The following is a 25,299-nucleotide window of genomic DNA, read 5'->3' as shown; positions in this document are numbered from 1 at the left end:
CTGGTCCAGCCTCGCGGTGGCCTCCGAAATTTCTGTGTCTGGCACGGAGCGGAGGGAGGGGTTAGGCAGCTATGGCACAGCTCAATACATCCAAACCAAGCTCTTCAGGCCCCTTCCGTATTCGGAGCCACCTGAATTCAAGTAAACGCGTCCTTTTCCAAAACATTACTATTTTTAGGAACGGTTCTTAACTTTTGAAACTTTCCCCACTAATAATGTGCTTACATAAACCCATAAAGGTTAAGATTCTTTTCTACAGATGGATAAAAATACTACTTTATGAATGGCTGAGAAATTTACCTTTAAATTACAATGAATAAGGCCAGACTGCCTGAGTTAGAATGTCCAGCTCTATCATTCAGTAGCTGTATGACCTTGGGGAAGTTTCTTTCTTGTTTTTTTTTTTAAGATTTTATTTGTTTGACAGAGAGAGACAGCGAGAGGGAACATGAGCAGGGGAGAGTGGGAGAGGGAGAAGCAGGCTTCCCGCGGAGCAAGGAGCCCGACGGCGGGCTCCATCCCAGGACCCTGAGATCATGACCCCAGCCGAAGGCAGTCGCTTACTCGACTGAGCCACCGAGGAGCCCCGGGGGAAGTCCCTTGATTACTCTCTTCCTGTTTCCCCATTTTGAAAACGAGAGTACTAATAATAGCACCTACCACAAAAGATCATTATGGGGAAATAACAAATTCATTATGGAAAGTGCTTACAATGGTGTCTGGAGTTCAACAATTCTATATGGAGCCTTGGCTACGTACAGGGACTGTTCCAAGGCTGAAGGTAAGGCCATGAACAAAAATTACTGCTCTCAGTGGGCACACATTCTGATGAGGAGCTTAAATTTTCATAGAAAATTTAAATTAAATTAATTCTATGAAAATTTAAGCTCCTCATCAGAATGTGTAAATTAAATTAAAATTTCATAGAACTCTTATTTCATAGTAATTTTTAAAAAATCACTTCATTTTTGTTTTCTCTTCGTTCAGATAACAGGTAAATGAGATTTTCATACAGATTTTCCTTCTGGGATGCTGTAGCTCCACAGAGCTCAAATCTAAGGAATTCTAATTTTTGTTTCGTCCTCACTCCACACCCGACAGCATTTCTGCATAAGTAATTTAGACTGTGAGTACTCACCCTTAACTTGGCTTAGGTATTTATAAAATGGGAAAAAAGCCAAATTCCAGGAAAACAATTTATTCTGTTCCATCCCTAAACTTTTACTCATTCATCTGTTATGCTTAAAAATCAATTAGCACTGTGCATACACTGTATCAACAGCTTTATTTAGGATTAACTACAGAGCTGGGCAAATTTAACTGCAATTTTCCCACCAATGATGCTCTAAAAACATGCATGGATTTCAGAGGCTAATGAAGAACTCTTCTCGCGGTGCCATATTTTTAAAGTTCTTGGGCTTTTACTTTATCTTTCTGTCTTCTCCCACCTGTCCTCTCTCTCATCAGTACCAGTAGGATATCATACTTCAAGTTGATTCTTTTGAACTTTCTCTGTTTAAAAAAGATTATTAGGAAATGATTATAGATTCAGAGGAAGTTGAAAAGAAATAGAGAGGGAAGTCCCATGTGCCCCTGACTCAGCTTCTCCCAATATTAACATCTTGTAAAAGCATTGTTTAATATTAAAAATAGAAAATTGACGTTGGCACAATCCCATGGAATTTATTCAGATTTCATTGGGATCGACTTTTTAAATAACTAATAATTGCATTTGGTAAGCATCAGTTATGATCAAAATAAAGGCTGGAATTCAGTTCATGTATGTGTATTTCAGTGTGGGTTTCTGTGTATCCATTTCTGTGGGGGCGGGGGGAGGACAAACTCTGGCCTTACCCATTTCATGCTCGACTGTTCCGAGGAACAATTGGGAGAATATCACGTAAATGCCGTTCATAAACTGTAAAGTACTAAATAAACAGAAAGTATTATACTGTAGTAGATTTCTAAACTTTTTGTTCAGGAAAAATCTCTCATTAGTAGTGTACACAGAGAGTAGGTGGAGCCTACATCCTAAACAATTCCCTTCCTTCTTTAACATTTCATCAGATACAAGACTGCTCATCTCTGGATGAACTTAATCGTTCTCCACAAGGATGGAACCAGGACTGAAGCACAATGAGGTATGAGCTGAACAGCACTTTCCAGAGCTGGAGCGGTCTCCTTCCATGTCTGTACACTATATTTGTATTAATTGCCCTGACACTCACATTAACAGGTTTTTGTGGGTTTTTTTTTTTCCCAACTTCCCTCATATTCCTCTTGAAATCAACTGAAATCCCTAAGCTTTTTTTTTTTTTTTCCCTCTCAGGTTTTGATGTTTAAGCCATTCCTCCCTGATTTTGCACATAGGTAGTTAGTTTTCTGGGCACAGGAGCAAGACTTCATGTAGATTCTCATTAAATTAGGCCTATTCTACCATTCTACTGAGATTTTTTATATATATATCTGGACTCTATCACTAAATTTATTTACTGTCTCTGCTGGCTCCACATTGGCTACACCCTTTACAAATGGTCCTTTAGTCCTTTCTGAAAATTGCTGAAGACATACTTGTGCATAGAAGGGTGAAAAGGAGATCATTAAAAAGCTATAAATTCGAACTGTAACATTTTGACCTTCTGTTAATGTTAAATTTTAATTGAGCACTCAGCTCTGTTTTTACTGAGGGTTGACATAAGAAGTAGCCCTACACAAAAGACCTCTGTATTTTCTAGAAAACTGTATCAGGTGATTCGATGTCTCATCTGTAAGAATCCCATGGGAAATTTCTCTGGCGCTCAGAAAAAAAAAAATTTTCCCTCCAATGATAGCTGAGCTGGTATGAGTTTCCTTCTGTTTTGTCTTCCAAGACACTAAGAGAAACTGAAAATCACCTGCTCAATTGCTGTACCTTTTCTTTATTTCTATTTATTGATTTTTCCTTCTTTCCATCATTCTACTTTATTACCTAACACCCCATGTTAATGGTTCTGTATATACATATTTTTTTTACCAGACATTATGACATATCCTTTCTAAAAGGAGGCAGGGAATAGAAACATACATAATCAGGACATCTTTTCAAATATCTTTTCAGATGTTTAAAGATCCACAGAATAATTTCTTCACTTTTTAAGTAGGACTTTAGGAAATGTTCCCCAGAGTACTTGTACTGAAGTAGTTTAGATTTGCTTCAGCCCTTCAAATCACTTTTTTCTAAATTTTTTTTCTCAGTTTATAATGACATGTTCTCAAAATCTTCCACAGTAATTTCCCCAAATGGTACTTTAAGGTGTAAAGAGAAATAATTTGATCATTTGCTAATCTTTTCTCTTTTTTAGCTCTTCCATTATAGGGTTATTGTTTTTTCTTTAATTAAGTACTTTTATCTGACTGAAATTTATACTGAAAAGACTTCTGGATTGGGTGTTAGAGGCCCAGGGTTCTTGTCTGGGATTAACAACTCTTTGCACGGCCAGGAGAAACTCATAAAGTTTCTCGTCTATAGAATGAAAACTACCTCTTGATGAACATCTGTTCAATATTAGGCACTCTTGAAATGTATATAACTTACTTTTAAAAACTTTAAAATATGTAGCTTATAATATATAGTTTGATTATATGGGATGTGCAATATTTGAAACCCCAATTTTAGGAGCTTAAACCAGGTGGTCAGTAAGAATTATATCAGAAAGGCAATATTCTAGAGCTTGGCCACCATAAAAGCATTTACTATACTATTTCACTGAACAAACGATGCTTTGCTTATTAGCAAAAATATGTCAGAAATGGATTCAAAATTGGTGAAACTAGTGACTCATTAACTACCATGATAAGTGGAACTTAACTGGTAAAATTAAAAGTTTTAAATATATGTGGAATATTAAAGACTTTTGGAGCCATTCCCCACCTTTGCATGAACAGGGTGCAAAAATCTTAAGGAGGCTCATAGCCCATACCATAGGATTAATGGCCTAAGTTTGATCACTAAACCTTCCTATTTCCAACTGCCAGTTTAATAGGATTTCTTGTTGTCTGAGACTGAATATAAGGGTAACAAAAATCCTGGCCCTGGAATGTCGTTTTATCTGCCTCAAGTGAAACCTTTTCCTCAGGTAATGACTGAAACATCTGAATGGACAGAGAACTAGAATTTCTCTCTCTCCCTCTGCTCCTCCCCATTGCGTATTCTCTCTCTCTCTCTCTCTCAAATAAATAAAATCTTAAAAAAATAAAATTAAATTAAATAGGCCTGCATGTGTAGCAGAACTTGCCTTAAGATTTATGTTTAGCAAGGCTAGCATTAACTATCACAGGGCTACCGCTAACCCTCTTCAATAAACACACTTACTTAACAAAGGTGTGTGTCAACAAATTATCACAGGACAGTTCTTAAAAGACATTTTGCTTCATTTTAATCTTCATCAGAGCCCTTCCTTACCACTCCCCTTATTCTGGCTAGGAAATTCAAGTGTAGGGGATGTTAGCTTATAATCATATGAATATTGAGTGATAGAGCCTGATGCATCTGATTCTACTCTACAATACCCCCTGCAACCACCCAGATAAAGTCATGTGGTCATTGCAAGGAATAGATGAGAGATTAGGAAATGCCTACAGCTGCTTCCTTGCAAATACATGGGTTAAACAAAGGCTCTTTAGCTCCCTTGACAGATAGTTAAAAGTCAACCAACCACCTATTAAATTGATTTCATTGACATTTATTGTTGCTATATATATAATCACAATTCCTATTAATGTATTTTTGGTTCTTTTTTGTACTTTTCATTTTTTTCAAAATCTATACTTTAGATCTTCCCAATATATTCAGATAAACTGTAGTAAATTCATACACTGAGGCACAGATTACTTTGTGACATAATTGCATGACCTAGCTCTACTGGAAAGTTGGACTCTGAAATGATCAGTTGAAACATGCTTTGAAAAACTCATAGTTACCTAAAGGTCAACAAGAAAGCTCATCTCAAGCATTGTTACATAAAAAGAAGTAAATGAAATGGTAGTTTTAGAATTGGAATGCTGAAGTGATACAGAATATTCGTGGATTGATGATTTTGATGGCCGTCAGAGGTCAGCAGAGTTGAATAAGTAGTTTGGGGTTCTACAAAACTACTAGTCAGGCTAAAAATTAAAAAAAAAAAGGAATAAACAAAATGCATGATACAAATACACCAGAATTTAGCCCCTAGTTACCAATAGCACATTCCAGATGCATTTTATTTTGGATGTTGTGTTCTAAGCAGAGATCAACATGGTCACAAATAATCCAGATCTAGTTGATGAATTAAAATCTTAAGTTCTCAGGGAAAAGATCTTAGGTGAATACACAGGTAAACATTGATCTATTCTTATTTAAACTTCTGAAATTTATGCTTTTCGATTAGTTTTGATGTAAGTAGAAGTTAGGGGGAGAAAAATGATTCATTTCAGATAAAGTTATTTCTTTAGCAAGTCCTTATTACATGAAGAGGTAATGGCATCCAAGGAATACAAGGGAATGAAAAAAAAAGTACGTTCATACTTCTACTTTAAAATGTTATATATTTTAAACTACCTTAACTTCATGCCAAAAGGAAAATATTTAGGATGAATACATGACATAACCAAACTTTTTGGGGGAACGAGGCTAATATATTTTTATTATAGCTGTACATTAAGGAATTAGCTGTGCATTATCTTTTTCTGTTAAAATCATCCTTCCTCTTTAATTAAAATAAAAAACACAGGGTGAGGAGTTCTATCTTTATTTTTTAAATGTGTGTATTTTTCTATAGTAATTTGAATAAAAAGTGCCTTGGAATTATTATGTTCTTCTAAACATTACATCCATTAGAGTATCATATGGGGGGAAAATTCTACCAGTTGGGATGATTTGGGGGGATGGTTTTCTAACTAGTTCATACTTATCATCCCCAAACAGACAAAACGAGACACAAAAACTATAAAATGACTGCTTTTTGTAGGTCTACTGTCCATCAATGCTGAGGAAGCTGTTTGGACACAAAATTCTGATTTGTTCTAGGATTTCAACATTGACTTTAGTAACAGCAGTGGGGGGCAATGTGCTTAGGGGAGAAAAGCTCTGGTTATTTTATGAACATACCACTCCGTTCACTGATAGCAGCTGGTCTCCCCTTTTGAGGCCTCCGTGTCTTTCGGCCACCCCTCCAGGAATGATGCGAGAGATATAAATGGGGGAATTTTGCTCCTTTCCTCCCATCACGTTAAAACCAAGGCCTTCATCAGTCTTTGGCAGTTCGACTACCCGAGGGTGGGAGTGGCCTTCACTAGCTGCAAAAGCTGCAACTGTTGCCTGAAAGAAAAGATGGTCATTTGGTAATAAAACGAGGGAAATAAGGCTCATCGTATGCTTTGCAGTGGGTAGGATCGGGCAACTCCTCTTATTTTTATAGCATTCTCCTGTGAAAAAAAGAACACAGTGGGGAGGGTGCTAGCTTCATTTAAATGTCATCTATGATTCCTCTCCTTGGCAAAGCCCTGCCTGGCTATTTCCGGCTTTCTAGAATTTATCCATTATGATACAAATTTCCCTTCTTCATGAAACTCTGTCCCAGTTACCTGAGGCAGCTGTAATTCCTCCTTTTCTTGGACTCCGAAATAGCTTTGGTCCACAGACTACATCCTTACGGTACATAGGCTCTCACTATTCCGTATATGTGTTGACCATGAGCACCCGAAGGGCAGAGATGATGTAATTTGATTCTTTGTATGCCACACAGTCTACCCCAGTGCTTGCACATAAACGTTCATGAATATTTATTCAATGTACTTAGAAGCACTTATATGTATAAACTCTGGTAGATACGTATATAATCTTGCTATTGCCAGACCACTGGCTTCACAAATTTAGTTTTTGGGTTTTTTTTTTTTTTTTGACTGAGGATACCTAAAGGAAAATAAAAGCTAAAACAAATAATAAATTCAAACAGATGATTATTATTTCACATCAATATTTTGCATTATTATGAGAAGTCCTCTTATCTGGTAAGGATGTTTTCCCCTACATTTTACATTAATATTTCAACTCCTATGGCGTCGTGGGCAAAATGAGCAGCCTATGGTTCTACACCTACGTGTACACAATTTCATTTAATATGGACATCGTTTTAAGATTCCTATATTAATTTTTAAAAATAAGTTGAAAACACAACTTACCATTAGTTCCCACCCCTCATGGAAAGAAAAGAACAGCATTGAAGTAGTTTCTACCAAGAAAAGATTCTCTGCCTGCTTCTTATTTTCCACTTCCATTAACCTGCCTTAACCACAGTTGATTAGATGCCTACCATAAAGTGATTTACTCAACACTGTGAAAATACTGATTGCCAACTACTGTACATTCTTTTCCACACACAACATTATCACATCAATTGAGCATTATGCTACTGTCTGCATTTAGTGAAATTTAGTGAATGATATGGAAATAATGGCTTGTTTTTAGCTACATGCATTTGCTCATGCAAACCTTGTCATCATGCATAGATTTTAATGGCTGACATGGATGCAATGCAGACAGCCCAGAAACAACCAGAAAATATTGTGCTATTGCAACATTATGCTGCTATCCTGCTGTTCTACATGAATAAGAAATGAGAATGGCAAAACACTACATAATTCACTTTCCCCTTAATTAAACCATGTAGGGATCATTTTTCTGTGTGTGTTCCACTTCAGTACAAGCAAAGCATGATGTAATGATAGTAACACCCTCCTTTTGCCTGGGTTAAAAAAACCAAAACAAAACAACTTACAAATCTACAGTGTTCAGTTACAGAATGACAACTAAAAAATCAAGAGAGAAACCAAACGAGGTGATATAACACAAAAGAATTAAATGGAAAATGCTGATTATTTTCACCAGTTCTTGTTTCTTATACATTATTAGAAAGAGAAGAGCTTTTAACAAAGCAAGTCGTTGTGCATCTGTTAGAACACTTCTGTGTTTGTAAAATGAGAACTACATAAGTGATCTTAGTTTAAAGTTTAAAACTATTGTTTCCTAATGGTCTATTTTCCAGATAATTTCATGATCCCATTGTTATAAGATTTCTGTTAGTGTAAAATTTCCGTTAGATTTCTCTGCAATCTCTGGATTTGAGTCTTTAAAGAACGAATGTGGTAACTACTACAAAAGGTGACCGGCTTTCCCTTTAGGTCAATGTCACATTCTTTCAGCAAGCTACCCACTGCTCTGCTGAAGACAAGGAAGAATCCTGTGTCAGTGGGTCTCAGGTGAGTTCTCTTCATGTCTGACTCAAGTCAAATCTTTGGACTTGTGCAAATAAATCTTCATACACTGAACAGGGAACAAGTTCTTTTGGATCAGAGGCCTGTGTCAGAAAACCACGTATTATTTCATACAATGAACCAGTAGATTTGCTTGTGCCAAATGGACGTTTAGTGAGTTTAATGAAATCATTCTCCTTTCTTAAGCTACAGAAGCAGCAGAAACGTTCAATTTTCCATTAGGATTTTTACCTGGGAAGTAGTACTGGTTCTAGACTCTGGGCTGCCACTGATGTCTAAATTCTCTTACAGTGTACACACGAGAATACCTGAAACACACACGCGCACAGTCAATTACTAGATCACTGGGGTCAAGTATATTTTCAAAGTTACTCAAGCCTTACCTTTGCTGTAGCCCTGGCACGGAATTCAGGACAGCCATTAACAGTTATCGTTTCATGCATATATTGATACACCTAGAACGTTCACATAAAAAAAAAGAGTGTGTAAGAACATTAGGAATATCAATTCTTTCACTGCAGATAGGATTATAAATTTTCATTGTAAAACGCAAGTTCTCGGTCACAAGGTGAAATAGGTCTGGATAAATTATCCCGGTGATTAGGACCAAAGATCCCTCCTATTTTTTTTTGGTGGGGCACGGTTGCGGCAGAGAAGGCACACACTTTTATTATTTGGGTATCTGTATTCCTCAAATATAAAAACTCATATATTTGGTTTTATAAAAACTACTTAGTAAGATTTTTTACCATTTCATAAAGCTCTGTCTCTCAAATATGTGATAAAATTATATATATATAATATAATATATATAACTTCCTGAATCTAAGTAACACTTTCTTTTTTTTGAAGATTTTATTTATTTATTTGACAGAGAGACAGAGCCATCCAGACGCCCCTAAGTAACACTTTAAAAATAGTTTTCAGGGCACCAGGGTGACTCAGTCAGTTCAGCATCTGACTCTTGGTTTCTGCTCAGGTCATGATCTCAGGGAGATAGAGAGAGAGCTCAACACAGAGTCTGCCTGTCCCTTTCCCTCTGCGCCTCCCCCCAGCCCCCCCACTCTCTTTCTCTCAAATAAATAAAAAAAAAATCTTTAAAAATAGTTTCCTAAATTAATATTCCACAAGACTGGGGTAACAATATCTTTTCCTTGCATGTTGTAAGGTATAGTTACCCTTCGTGACACATATTCATAATTCATAAATATAAGAGATAAATGGTATTCAGGGGCAGGGACAAGTAAAGCAAGAGATTCTTAGAACTAGTAACAGAGAGCAACATATCAGGTATGGGTTCATGTTAACATTTAAGTGAAATAAAAAGAATAGAAGTAAAACCTGGACTCAGAATGATATTGTACAAAGCACACAGTTTTCACTGACTAATGGACCGAAGTTTGAGACTTGCAGTCTAATTGGGGAACTGCGAGGTCCTGATTGAACCACTTTACCACTTTGACCCTCTTTGTGCCCATCTGAGAAATGTTTTTTTTTACTTGAAATAATACCTTCAAGACCCCTGGCACTTAAAGAGCACTCCTTAAATATCAGGTATTATTATTAATTATGATTTTAGACAAAACTATGAAAATTATTGGAATGTAGTAGAAAAAAATGTTTTCCTTCTAAATTGTCAGGGATGGGATTATAAAATCTGTATATCAGTGGCAATATAAATTGCTTCATCATAAATAAACTTAAGTATAGAGAATAACTCTTAAAGGATAGTTTGAAGACGTTATTTATTTTTAAATATTTTATTTATTTATTTATTTGACAGAGAGAGAGAGAGAGAGCAAGGGAGGGAACACAAGCAGGGGGAGTGGGAGAGGGAGAAGCAGGCTTCCCGTGGAGCAGGGAGTCCAATATGGGGCTCGATCCCAGGACCCTGGGATCATGATCTGAGCCAAGGCAGACGCCTAACAACTGAGTTACCCAGGCGCCCCTGAAGACAATATTTACAAAAAAAACTAACAAGATTAAATATGTTAGACTTTATGCCCATTTTAAAGATTTAAATAATAAATTGTAAAAATCAGTTGTATGATGTGTAGAGGTAAAAGTCCATTTGGAATTTTGCTGGGGTATTTTTTGAGAGTGACCCATTAGCTATTCAGTAAAAGATGAAGTAGAAAATTCATCTTATTTTCCACACTTAAGTAAAAAGTTATTAAAGTGAATTCAGAATGTGATTAATGCATCCATTCAACAATTGTTCTTTGAGTGTCTCAGATGGATCTCTTCCAGACATTTCTAAGCTGGCTCATCATTTCTCAAATACATTTGGTTGAATTTCCATTAATGCTGACTCATCTTTCCCAAGTGGCATGTTTAGAAGGAAAAAGACCAAGTGGCCTGGACTAGGAAGGTAGGGGCACCATTCAGAATCTACCATTTAGCCTTATACTTCACTAAATAACTGGGGTGTACAATTTTGGTGAGCAATCTGAATGGGAAGGGAATAGTTTTCCAGGAAAGCATTTGCATACCCCGGGACTGGTTAACGCAAATTCTCCAGGTTACCAGCAGAGCTGCTCAACATGTTGACACATTATTTCCCTGAAAGTGCATCAGTCTGTTTTGTAGAGCTATCTCTTCCACAAATTAATTCTACTTATTTGATCTTACAGCCCATTTAAGAGCAAGATTCTCCTTACTCTGCTTCTCTTGTTAATAATCTCTCTTAAATCTGATCCCTTCGTTCTATCTTTTTTAAAAAATATTTTTATTTATTTGCGAGAGAGAGCAAGAGAGAGCGAGCACGAGTGGGGTGAGGGGTGAGAGGTGAGGGACAGAGGGAGAAGCAGGCTCCCCGCTAAGCAGAAAGCCCTAGGGGGGCTCGATCCCCATCCCGGGACTCCAGGATTGTGACCTGAGCCGAAGGTAGAAGCTTAACCCACTGAGCCACCCAGGCGCCCCTCCTTTGTTCTATCTTAACTCATTATATCTCTTGCTCAAAACTCTGCATCAGTGTCTTCTTTGGGTGTCCCACCACCAAACACTATCGACTTTAGTTATCATTGTCAAGGAGCTACCTGACCATGTCACTACTGTGCTTCTGGCTGTCTACGACTCTTAGAGTAAAGGTTGCAAAGTCAAACGCCTACAGGAGTCAAACCAGTGACAATAATGCACAACCCAGGCTTTTCTCTAATTTCATTTCCCTAGTTGTTTTCCTCCACCCTCACTGTTCCGCAAACATATACACCTTCCTAACTGCCTAGACCTTTGCTCTGTTTAGAACGCCCTTTCACATGCCAGACTCTCATTTATCCCTGTTTAACAGGATGCTAAAAGACCCAATTATCATTTTCTCTGTTCCTTGTTCTTGGCTTCCTCCAAGCAGAGAAATCTTTCCCTCCCTCCTCAGTTTTGAACCATTTGAATTTGTCTGGGGTCATTCTGGTGATCTTTTCCAGGGAAAGTGCTATCTTTGCTTGCATCCAAGGATGTTTATGAGGACAATCATTAGCCAAAAATTAGGATGATGAAATTGATGAAAGCAAATGCTAATTTTGTAAGTTTGTAAAATAAAGTAAATAAAAATTTAAGAATAATTATCTTTAACATTGCAATTTGAATTGTGAATTAAAAAGTAGAGTATGCAAGAGGCAGCAGTCTGTATAGATAACACACAGGTCCTGCAGACACCACGTATTCATTGTATGTTCTGGGTCGGTTACTTGATTTCACTGGGGTTCAATTTTCTCATTTGAAAAATAAGCCTTAGAGTTGTAACTAACTTCTAGGTCTGTTAAGAGGATTAAATAAGTTTAGAACAGTTTGCAGCATGTAATAAGTTTATTTTAAAAATAGCTATTATTACTACTATTATTATTAATATTCAATGTTTCCCAACTTATTTGACACTGGGATCTTCTGGGAAGAATCTCCTAGGACTGGTAGTCCATGAACACATTTTACAGAGAATTGATGGAAGACTGTAGTTCTCAGCTGGGGTTGTTTTTGCACCCTAGAAGACATTTATTTGGCAATGTCTGGAGACATTCTGGGTTGTCATAAATGGGGAGGGGAATGGTGCTACTGGCATCTATTATTAGAAGACCGAGAAGCTGCTAAATACCCTACAAAGCTCAGAGTAGCTCCCCATAACAAAGAACCATCTGCCAAAACGTCAATAGTCTTGAGATTGAAAAACCCAAAACTAAGAAATCATGCTATATCATTTCTTCTTATACCTAATAATTAGTAGGCCACAAAAAGGCACTTGTGTAGCACTGGCTAAAGGATCTTGTAAATAAATAAAAGGGTCTTGTTCAACAAATATCTTTTGGAGTAAAAAATCATGATTCTGGTGAGCATTTAAAGAGGACTTGCTCTAGGCCAAGTGTAATGCTAAGCATTTTATATCTGTAAGTTCATTCGATGCTCACAGCTTATGATTCAGGGATTCTACACACAAGGAACCGGCCACAGAGATGGTAACATGCCCGTGACCGCACAGGTAATGGCAGATTTGGTGCAGAGATTCAGATGTAATTGCCTCCAAAATCTTTTCTCTTTCAACCACACAAGGCTTTCTTCTTAAGACAGCGTCAGACTACTATTATTTTGGCAGCATTGGGGAAACAAAAATGTGGAGATATCACCAGTATTTATTTATATTTTGAATAAAGCCATCTAGGTTTAATATGATGCCTACCATTATACAAATGGTAGCTGCAAATGTATAATACAATTCGGAAACTAACAAATTCATCACTCCAAATGAAAGTGAAATAGCATTTTTAATTGACTTTTATTATTGTAATATACTAAGATTCAAAGAAAAGAAGTCAAATATCATTGTTACTCTTTTCTCCTGTAAGGCACCACAGATCCTTATCAGTTGGTCTTTAAACACTGGCTGACATGGTCTAGTTAGAGAGTCAAGTCAAAGCTGGGAGATATTAGTTCTATTTCCATTAGTTAGGTTGCCTTCTGAAAGTTACTTAGCTCATCATTTTCTGGGGACACAATGTATCCCTACTTAGCTTACTTTTCAAAGACAATTGTACAGATATTTGTAAAACTTTGAAGGAAGTTGTTATAGAAAACTAAAATATTTTACCAGATGCCCTGAGAGAATTCTTAAAAGGGAAAACAGAAAATGGGTTGCATGAGCTTCAACAAGGGACAGTGGGGCTTACAGCTTCCAGAATCAGTTGGGCCTCCAAATTTCTGGACAATTTCAGCTACAGCATTTCTAACCACATTCCATTTGGGTAAGATGGGTTTAATTCCTACTGAAAGTAAAATAATTTCTAGAAACTCTTGTACAGGTTTTAGCTTACATTTTTGTATCAGTAATTTACTAACTTTGAATAAGTCTCACAGATTCAATAGCATTTTGAGTATCTGGAACTTACTCCAAGCTATTGAAAATTTACAAATACAGATCAGTTCAATTAAGGTGATGGGGTTGCAGTCAGTCGATTCAGAAAGTGCGTTTAGTCATTCATTCAGCTAACAATCATTTAAGAGTTACTCTAGTTACTGGGCCAAAATATGAAGGAAAAAAAATTAATGGCTCCTTCTGAAACTTCAAATGAATGTTAACTTTCACTGTAAATTTAAAATTTTTTTAAATAAAAGATTTACTCTTACTTTTCTTTATATTAACAAGCAAATAGACTACTTTTTCTGGATGGAAATTCCATCACTGAGAGAATAGCAAGTACAAATGAAGTAAAAGCTTCTCTTTCACTCCAATTTATTTACCAGGTTTATAACAGAATTACCACTTAGATATGTTAAGCTGAACAGGTAAAATTCTACTGCGATAGGATTTTTGCTTTTGAGCTTTCATTTATACGCAGGTTACATAGACCATATCAAAATATACACTTTACATTGAATTATTCTTCTTGGTCTTGAGAACTCTGATTGGTAGAGAGAGGTAGGTAAGGGCTGACAAATCTATATCATGAGTTTCTCATCCTGGGTCTCTTTTCTTTGTGATTTTCAGTGACCTACTATCTATGCGTCTACATAAAACCTTACCTTCAAGAGGCAATCAAAAAGGATAAAATATGTGACTTCATAAACCATAACCCATGATTCTTATTAAATTCTTATGATAATAGCTACTATATATCTATTATTATTATTATTATGTGCATTCCTAAGATGCAACTGAAACTATGCCTTTAGAATTTAGCTGCTTGGCCAGCAAGTGTGGAAAACACCTTGAATTCGAAATTAGATTTTGATTGTTCTGTCTTCTGCTCTTACAGTTTTACTGTCTTTTGTACTTTGGTGTTATTCTAAAATTGCCGTGTGAGGCAGATACTGGGTAGGCTCACCTTACCTAGCTCCCATTCTCAACCTCCTCCTCCCTGCATTGCCTCACCATGGGACCCGTTCTGTCCAGTAAGAATTTAAGTGGAAGTAGGTGAGAGGATTCTGGGAAAGTGTTGTTCTCTTAGTATAAGTGCTATCCTTTTTTCCTTCTTCACTTCTTGTCCTGAGTGTGAATATGATCAGCTGTAGTACCAGCCTACCACTGCAAGAGAAAGGCCATGAAAAAGGACAGATACCTGGTCTGATTACAGGGAGCTCCTGAAACACTGGAAGCAGCTGCCTTTATCTCTCAACTTGTAATGAAGAAAAATAGTCTTATTTGTTTAAGCCACTGAAGTTGGATTTTCTGCTACTTTCAGCCAAGAGAATTCCTGATTGCTATATTATTCGAGTAAATATTATACAGAACTGTGCTATCTTTAGGGTCTGTTTTCTTCAAGGCCCCTCCAATTCCAAGAGTTATATAACTTGTTCATTAAAAATTAATTCAAATTTGTTAATATCAGGGTTTAGAAACTGAGAGAGGAGGATAGATTAAAATGTAGCTAAAAAAAAGTAGACACCAACTCTTAGGAAAACTTTGCTAAGAAAATGGAAATACAATTTGACTGGGAGAAAATGTTTGCACAACATATATCTGATAAATATTGGCTTCATATCTGGAATATATAAAGAACTTTCAAAAGTCAACAGTAAGAAAACAATCCAATTAAAAATTGGAAAAACTCTTTGAATAGGCATGTCATCAAGGAAGATCTATCGGTGGCAAATATGAAAAGATACTCATCATCAAAGATACTCAAGATCATTGGTCACTATGAAAATTCAAATTAAAACCATCATTAGATACATCTACACTCTTTTACCATGTCTAGATTTTTAAAAAAATTAACAACACCTAGTATGGGCAAGAATGTTGAACAACTAGCACTCTTGTACATTGCTGGTAGGAATGCCAAATGGCACAGCCACTTTTGAAAACAGGATAACAGTTTTCCATAAAGTTAAACATACACTTACCTTAAGATTCCCTTATTTACTTCTAGCTATTTGTCCAAGATAAATAAAAACACATATTCATACAAAAATGGTATGCAAATACTTATAGCAGCTCTATTCATAATCACCACAAACTGGAAACAATTAAAATAGTCTTCAACTGTGAAAGAATAATTAAATGGAAGTACATGTATACAATGGAATACTGCTTGGCAATAAAAAGGAAGAAACTACTCATACATGCGACGACGTGGATGAATCTCAAATGGGTGTTGCTTGAGTGAAAGAAGCCAGACTCCATGACTATTTCATTTATATGACACCCTGGGAAAGGCAAAATAATAGGAATAGAAAATAGATCAAAGTTGCCAGAAGCTAGGGGTGGGGACGAGTTGACTACCAGGCATGAAGAAATTTTGGGGGTGTTGGAACTCCTATATCTTGATAATGGTGATGATCATGTGATTGTATGTGACAATTAAAGCTCTTAGAATTGTACACGGAAAAGAGGAGTTATTATTACTCTATGTGAATTATACTTCCATAAACCCAAATTTTAAAAAAGCAGAAAATATTTTGAGATGAAAATATTCTGAAACTTCATCATGATTTTGGAAATTAAAAACAAGGGCTTTGATACACTAAGACCTACATATATTTAAAATGTTTAATAGAATAAAAAGATGACATTAGTTCCAATGTTTTAAAGTTTATAAATGTGGAAAGCAACATATATGGATGGTAACATTTCTTTCAAGTACAAGATACTCCAGAGATTCTGTAGTACCTCATTCTGAACAGGCTGGCTCCTAAAATGTCAACAGAATTACAATTAGGATTAAATACACTCCTCTATATCAGTGACTAGAAAAAAGAAATAAACCTTTCAGCAACATTGTGAAAAATGAAAATTACATTAGACCGAGCTACCTCAAGAGGGGGAAAATAAAGTGGAAAGACAAATGATCAGACTTATTAGAGCAAATTAGTGAGAAACATAGTCCAAATGGAAAAATGATATGGTCTGAATCCTACCAATTATAGTGTTCATTAAGACTTGTTAAATGTATAGTTTTTATTTAAAAAGCAAGTAAGAATGTGCATTTTAAAAATAAGAAAAAGCCAATAAAAGTATTAAGACTGATATTTGTATCTGTATTTATAATTTTTAGTGGTTTTCTTGATTTTTCAGATTCGGAAACTCAGATAAGAGTTGAATAAAAGAAAGTTATTTGATATGGTACCTTGATTTCACAAAATATTTAAATATTCTAATGATATTAAAAGCAAAGATTGATACCTTTCCATATCCTTTTATAATTATAGGCCACCTGGGTAGTTGGACAACATTTACAATATTAAGTCACAATATATCTATCATAATATGTAAAAATATGGAAGGTTTTCTGAAAGCAGATTTTAGGCAGGGGATGTATTTAAAATGAATTTGTGGTCCTAAATTTAATTGCATTCAGTGGAGTGGAGTCCATGCATGCAAAAATCAAGTGCCCTGATGTGAATGTGTATACTATACTTCATATGGCTAAAATAAAATAGAGATAGAGCTTAAGTTACTGAAAATATAATCTGTTTATTTTAGGAGGTTTTATAGGAATAATTCCAGATCAACTGAAAACTGGTTCATCTATTAAGGAAGAGATATTTCAAAAATACCTAATTTTTGCCTTGAGTTTTTCTTCCATTTTGGAAAAATGGCAACCATAAATAAATGTTATATATTTAAAACTATAGCTATCTATGTATCTATCACATATAGTTTCCATATGCTTTTGTAGCTATAAAACATTTTGTTTAAAACTGCAGTGTTAGAATTCCTATAAACGAAGGAATTTCAGGTATAAAACTTAATGTCTAGAACCTACCAACCATTGTTTGCAAAAAGAAATGAAAATGACACATGCTTGTCATAAGTCATGTCTGCTACAATTAGACCATCAAAGCTCAAATCAATCCTGCAAAAGTCCAAGAAGGATAAAATTTCCAGAGTAATGTCTTTTTCTACAGCTTTTTATAGCCATCAACTTTGATGAAAATATGCCACCCACTGGACAAGAAAAATACTGACAGGTATAAAGAAGCAAAGGACAATCTCTTATTAGGTTGAAATGATTTGCAAAAGAGGGTTCAGTCATTAAGGCAGACATTTGATGGTATTGCTGGAATAATCAATATGGTGACTGACATTGCTTCCAGAAATGAGCCTTGAAGTAGAAGCATTCCTCCTTGGTTCAGTGACAACTGTGCCATGCAAAATACTCTATGTCCTCAAACCAGGAAGGGGAAGATAAATGGACTGTGCAGTTTTTAGTCACAAAGGACACAAAATACCTTTTTTTTAGGCAGTATGCCTCATAACTTCATTACTATTTTTTTCTTTTTTTTTTTTAAAGATTTTTATTTATGTATTTGACAGAGAGATAGAGTACAGGCAGGCAGAGAGGCAGGCAGAGGGAGAGGGAGAAACAGGCTCTCCGCCGAGCAGGGAGCCCGATGTGGGGCTTGATCCCAGGACCCCGGGACCACGACCCGAGCCGAAGGCAGACGCCCAACCTACTAAGCCACCCAGGCGCCCCTCATTACTATTTTTTTCAACTATGCTGATACAGTATATAGTAAATGCCTTTGAGAGAGCACTTCCTTTTAGCACTGAAGGAAAAACCTCAGTTAACACTCTCCAATACAACTATTATTTTCCAGAAGCAAATCAGCTTTCCTACAGAGGCTCCTACTTCACCTGTCTCCTGCCAAGATACAGCTGACAACTAAGTCATCAACAGGATAGCATTACGTATAATTAAAAGCAAAAACAAACACATAAAAAACACTGAATTTGAAGACTGAAAACAAATATGACGTTGTGGGACTGAAAACTTCTGGCCTCCCCTCCCCCGTGTTAACCTCTGCATACCTGTTTACTTTTTGTCCCAATAGCCACAGGGAAGGAAGACCTCTTGGCTCATGTGATTGGTCAGCAACCAGGAACTGTATTCGGCCATGGTTTTACTAGAGGTACTGATTGTTTCTAAAAGCTCAGCCATCCATGAGACACACCTTCATCCCTTTCTGTATCCATGCCACAAGAAATCAGGCAGGAGTTGCCGCTTGGGGCAGAGGTAGCTGATCTTGTTGTTTTATAGTCTACTTTCTTAGGCCTAAACAGACATCTCAGATTCAGACTGGAGAAAAGGGGGGTTCATTTAGGTGTCTGGGCCCAACCTTCATTATCCAATCTATATTTTACCAGACAGAGCTGCACTAGAGAGGATTTGGTTACTTCCCATGCAATTAACAAAGCGGTAATGTGTTTCCTATTTGGTTTTGGTCCTTTCATCTAGCTTCCTTGGTTGGTAACTCCCTGAGAAGGACAGCTGAAATGCAGAAGAGGATTTGAGCACTCCTGGAACCACACTGGCTATGAAAGCATCTTAACAGCACTGAAACTTCAAGTCTGTCTCTCACAATCCACTTGTGTATGTCCAAGTTCAACTACCTGACTCAGACTTTCTGCTGCAATGTGATACACGCCATCTATTACTTTCTTCAAGGAACACTAACTAGACCACAGCAGTAGAAAAGCTGGATTGAAAGGGTCCATAATTTGTGACCAATCTCGTGTCTTAGAGGATTTATGTGAAAACAGTATTACTCTACTGAAGGAAAATATAGCCTCAAATTGCAAGTGATCTCCAATGCTTAGAGTTAGATGAAGATGAAGAATATTCTGGACAAAATGATGCCTTTAAATATCTACCCATCTGCCTAGCCAAGTTACAATGGAACTAGGAATTTTTCTGAAATGCTGTTTATAGGTTAATTCTAATGAGAAGAACACATTAAGAAAGTTCCCCAGCACTCTATAGCCTAACTGATGTGGGAGGGATGACAGGGCCCTTAAGGAGGGTATTCAGGGGTCACTTAACACGGAGGATTAAACGCCCCCTCATGCCCAACAGTAAATGGCACATCTTTTAATTTGTTTTTGGTTTTGTAGGGACTCAGTAGGAAAACTACTGCTGTGTTACATAACACAGTCCTCAAATCTCTATGAATTTTGAAGTTTCCAGAGGTTATTTAGATCACGTGTTTTAAATGAATTAAAATGGCTACACTTATACTTAATTTTCCAAAGGGAAGAGAAAATACTTTGTTCAGTTTTATAGATTTGCAAAGAATTATTCTGTTATATGATAGTACAATAATTAGTTGTGAGGCTATAAAACTGAGGAACGGTTATAATTTTAAAAAAAACTGTGTCATTAACTATTGAAATCTCTACTTATTTTTATGATTGGTTTATATTTCCTAGTGGGTTCTTTACACATATAACTTTCATAAAGTAAGACAAATTAAATGCTTTGTACAAATCATTTAATAACTGCAGGAAAAAAGTGAGATCATAAATAACAGCATTTCCACAGGGTCCACATGGCAGGTGGTCAAGCCACCAGGGAGAAATCTCTTTCCTTATGGTTGTCTCAAAAGTAATTCCCTTAAGGCAGCTCTTTCCATCCTGTCCTTGTTACAGAGCCAGAGTCCTGTGACAGGAAACGCCTGAGCAAAATGTTGGGAAGATGTCATATCCAATTAGTCTAACACCATTCACAGGGACTGGATTATCTCTATTTGCTTATTTGGGGTAAAATTCAAATGAGGTTTGGGGCTTAAAAATTTGTCTCGTTTTACTGATTGGATTAAGATGATGTGAAATTTCACAAAAGATCCCAAAACACTAGAATATTGCTCCTTGGGAGCAATTTTAAAATTTAAAATTTACCAATGTACTTAAAATTTTGTGAGTGTTGTAAAATTCATTTCCACTTCTTAAAATAGGTCTTTATGTGGTAAATGAACTAATCATCTTGGGTCAATTCGGTGTATACGGTCACTGTCACAGAAGTCATGTGAACTAATAAGTAAACACTAAAGAAAAATTTAGCTCAGTTATTAAAAACCAACATGATTATTCAGTTGATTGAATTAAAATTATTATAGCTAATAATAGGTTTCCAGAGTAACAGTAAAAATACAGGATGCCCAATTAAATTGGAATTTCAGACAATGTGTAGATTTTTAGTTTAAATATGCCCCACACAATATTTGAGACATCATAAATGGACTGGGGTTGAAAAAGAGATTATTACAGTTTGGCAGGCAAGAAATGTTGGATAAAATTCAGAGCAAGATAGTGAATACCATTAAGGAGTAGACTGAACAGAACTTGGTGTTGGTCGACTCCGGGTGAGAAAAGATGGGAAGAGGTCCCATTTGGAGGTGTGGGCAGGGAGGCAGGATAATGTTTTTGACTTTGGATGATATTGAGTTGTCTTGTGATCTCCAAGAGATGTTCAGTAGATGGCTAGATATGTAGATCTGAAGATCAGAGGAAGAATATAGACTGTAAGATACAATTTGTGAGTTATCTACTTAGTTGGCAAATGAAGCCCTTTGTGTATGTTATCCTCTAGGAGAAATTTAGAGTGAGAAGATGGGGTCTTGAGGGGCTGGCTCTAACATCTACTTATGTAATTTATAAGTTGAGCTTTAGTCTTATATTTAACCAATGGAGCCAAGGCATCTTTTTTGAACTTAAATAACTCACATATATGCCTTTTTCCAACGAAATATATCCAGGAGAAAAAGAACACAAAGAAATACATTTTTTAAAAGTGAGTTGACAGCAAATGTAATTCATATACATTACAAAAAATGTGTACAATATAGAAATGTACAAGCAAAAAATTACAATCATTTATAATTCCATATTAGGATACAACCACTGTTAACATTTTGGGAGATTTATTTCTAGTCTGTTTTATTTGTTCAATTTTAAAAATCAACATCAATTCAGTCATTATATGCTTTTTATAATCTGATGTTTTACTTAAAATGTTGGGAATGTTTTCCTCAGGTATTAAATACTCTTTCACATTATTTCATTTTATTTTTTAAAAAATTTTATTTATTTGAGAGAGAGAGACAGAGCAATCATGAGCAGGGGGAGGGCAGAGGTAGAGAGAGAAGCAGGCTCCCCACTGAGCAGGGAAGCCAGACGTGGGGCCCGATCCCAGGACCCTGAGATCACGACCCGAGCGGAAAGCAGACACTTAACCCACTGAGCCACCCAGGCGTCCCCTCTTTCACACTATTTTATTTTTTTATTTTTTTTAAAGGTTTTATTTATTTATTCATGAGACAGAGAGAGAGAGAGAGAGAGAGGCAGAGGGAGAAGCAGGCTCCCAAGGAGCAGGGAGCCCGATGTGGGACTCGATCCCAGGACACTGGGATCATGACCTGAGCCGAAGGCAGACGCTTAACCATCTGAGCCACCCAGGCACCCTTTCACACTATTTTAATTGTGCCATCATATTTATCTTATAATGTGCCATAATGTATTTATGAACAAATGACACAAGAATAAAAGGCACTCTATACCCTATGTATAGATCTTATCATTGTCCATGTGAAAGAGTTTATCAATTACTATTTTCACTATAGTTTATATACTTGATACTTATTCATTCCTCCCTCTTCTCTCATATGTTCAGATAGACTCAAGAAAATACAGACCCATTTACTTGTAACTAGAAGTCTGTTAAGAAATGGAAGAAATGGGATACGGTCGCTAGAAAAGAGAAATGGATTATAATTACTCCCTGATCAATTACAGTATGTTCACTGCCAAATATACATTAGACTTGTCCTTTCTTTAAATCTTAAGCATAAAAATACAGGATATAAAATTAAAATCAGCATTTTACCAATTAGATCATAGTCATTAAACACAAAAGCAGATTGTATACATGATCATTACTCAACAGAATCCTAGTGGCAAAACCATGTTAGATACTGAGTGGGTCCTGATTGTCATAAAAAAAGTGTGAATTAGAAAAAAAATTCTATTGGTGACAGACATATGATTTTTAAACCATAAAAGTTTGTTGCTAATGCAAAAAAAAAAATTGGGATCAGATCGCGTGACTTACTTTTATAATCTACTAATTACTTTTGTTTTGTTTTCCTTTTTTCTATTTGATTATTTGAAAATTTAATGACATTAAAACTGGGTTACAGACAGTTGAATAAAAAGAGAAGATATTAACAAATTATTTTTAGTAATTCCCCATCTGTGCCTCCTGCCAATTTAGGTGATATGAAGAAACAAAGTTTTCTTCTACTAATTACAGGAAGCAATTCTTGCTATAGATAAAATTTCTCATAACAAGTAAGAAAATTACTAAAACAGATATTTCTGAAATTAAGTTATTACCAAAAAAAGACTGTTTAATAAATAAAGCTTCAGAATAGGAGAGGTTACAGACACATGTTGAAAAATGAACAAAAAAGAATCCTGAGTTTTGGTCTGGGTCTTAATACGAAATTATTGCATAATCACTGATTTTTCCAAATGTTCCATGGCTCCTCCTACTATTTAGAAAACAGTTTTAAAGTTTGTGCTAATTCACCATTTAAAGACTTTGAGATAGGAGTTGTGCAGTCTTTGAAATACATCTTCAAAATAGAGAAGTAGAAGATTTGGTTCTTTCCCAAAAAAGTTATCAGATGGCAAATGTCCTAACTGTCAAAGCTCTGACCAAGTCTTTCAGCTTACACTAACTTTCCTGTGAGGCACACTTTGGTGATCTCTGTGAAACTTATAAAATTAGTTTCATCATAATTTCTGAGTCTTCTGGAAAATGATAAATCATGAATCTTTACATTATAATTATATATTTATATATATTTAATTGCATTCCTAGGCCTGATCTCTCCTCTTGAATGATTATATTGAAAATGAGCACTACAACGGATTCTTGTGACTTGTAGTAGTTACAGTCTATAAAGACCCTGCAAATGCTAAATTAGCTAATACTGCGTCATTGTTCCTAGGGAAATATACAGTTAGGTTCCTACGAGCCTCTGGTCACAACATTCTCATCAACCAATCAATTTATTAACTTATTTTATGTGTGTTTTTGTTTAAAGACACTTTATTCAATAAACATTTTTGATCATTAACACCGAACTCAAGGCGAACAGCACTACAACTTACACTGGAATGAAGTTAATCTAGTAAGAATTTTCTCCTGTAAGGAACATCACAGCCTTCTTGCATGTAGGAACACTGGCCAGAACTTCAGCACTTTGGGGGCCGATCCAAACAGTGAAATTGCCAACAAAAAATGCAAAAATGAGATAAGCATGACACCAAATAGACCATGAAAAGAATGCTTGTTTATGGTATAAGAGCTGAAACAAGAAGGTGGAGCGCTGCCTTGCTTATTTTCAGCCAGGAACATGAGGGTGCTCATTGGGTGACTCACATTTTTCACAACTCTGCGCATATTCGAGAATGACCACAAAATAAATTTTAGCAAATAAATGAATTCATAAATACAGCATTCCCAAATAATGAAGATTGATTATATGAGGATAATTGATTTGAGGAGCTACAAAATGAAGAGTATCAGAACAGGCTTGCCTTTCCTAACTCTGTCCCAACTCACCATTACCAAAACACCAGACTACCCTCTGCATGAACAGGAGTTTTCCATTTCCTCTTCTCTGATGTGCTCTATTAAATTCAACTTCTGTTCAAGGCACCAGGCTTGGCTCTGCTCAATTAATCTCATAAAGTGCATAAAACAATCACTAAATTTTCATTTGTCATCAAAGACGAGCCCTAGCTCTTAAACATGTGCAGGTTTGATAAAAAGAGAAAGAGAAGAAATGAAGGGGATTTTAAAACTGCTGGCTTAAGCATTCTAACAGCATTAGAGTTCTATTTCAAGCTCATTCATTCAAGGGCTAAATAGACACACAGAAATGATTTTGTTCTCCATTTTCTTGTTAGATTCAAAAGGTGATTGAAGTAAGGAGGTAAACATAATTAAACACACTTTGTTTATGAAGGTAGAGCCTAAAAATGTTCTAAGGCTGATCATACAAAAGGGCAATGTGTCCTCTCAAAGACAGGAGAAAGAGAGAACAAAATCACTTATCCATAGGTGCACACAAACTTAACCAAGTTGCTACTAATGACAGAATTTATTTGGCTTGAATTACCCAGACTGTTCTGGGCCCTCCCCCTCTATTCTGAAGAGTGTTTTACTTATATGTCCTATGACCATGATGGCTCATTCACCCAAGAAGGAGAGAAAAGAGACTCAAAATAGCTCCCCTGGTGGTAAATAAGTTTTGAAAATAGGACTATTTTGATGTTGCCCATCAGATGTGGCATTTTGACATAGTTCTCTTAACACAGACAAGTACATTTAAAATGATGTATTTTTTAATGACCAAGCAATGGATACAACGGGTATCTCTGGTCTTTACTCCATTCTGTATCCCATCTAGTAGTACGGGTCAGGCTTGCGGTGAGGTTGAGGAATAAGCAGTCATGACTTTCAGGGCACGCATACCTTTTGAAGATCTTGATTTCAATTCTTTTGGATAAATACTCAGAAGTGTGGCTGCTAGATTATATGGTAGTTCTATTTTTAACTTTTTGAGGAAACTGCATACTGTCTTCCATAACAAATGCACCATTTTGCACTTCCACCAACCATGTGTAAGGGTTCTAATTTCTCCACATCCTAACCAACATGTGTTGTCCTTTGTTTAAACTAAATGAAATAAGCTAGTCACAGAAAGACAAATACTGCATGATTCCACTTATGTGAGGGA

At 36.1% G+C, this 25,299-nt stretch overlaps 1 protein-coding gene across 2 annotated transcripts in view; it reads right to left on the bottom strand.

Moving 5' to 3' along the window:
* LIN7A (lin-7 homolog A, crumbs cell polarity complex component) overlaps positions 1 to 25,299 on the bottom strand; it is a 122,554-nt gene that overhangs the window by 32,133 nt on the left and 65,122 nt on the right. For both annotated transcript variants that reach the window (XM_027595584.2, XM_027595585.2), the window contains exons 3-4: positions 8,673 to 8,744; positions 6,125 to 6,334 (exon numbers count right to left, since the gene is read on the bottom strand). In XM_027595584.2, the coding sequence (XP_027451385.1) occupies positions 6,125 to 6,334; positions 8,673 to 8,744 (282 nt within the window). The remainder of the gene's footprint in view (positions 1 to 6,124; positions 6,335 to 8,672; positions 8,745 to 25,299) is intronic.

The sequence above is a fragment of the Zalophus californianus genome, chromosome 9 (genome assembly GCF_009762305.2).
Source record: "Zalophus californianus isolate mZalCal1 chromosome 9, mZalCal1.pri.v2, whole genome shotgun sequence".
In the NCBI taxonomy this organism is placed as follows: domain Eukaryota; kingdom Metazoa; phylum Chordata; class Mammalia; order Carnivora; family Otariidae; genus Zalophus; species Zalophus californianus.
Note: the sequence above shows the minus strand (reverse complement) of the source record. Positions and strands in the feature narration are given on the sequence as shown.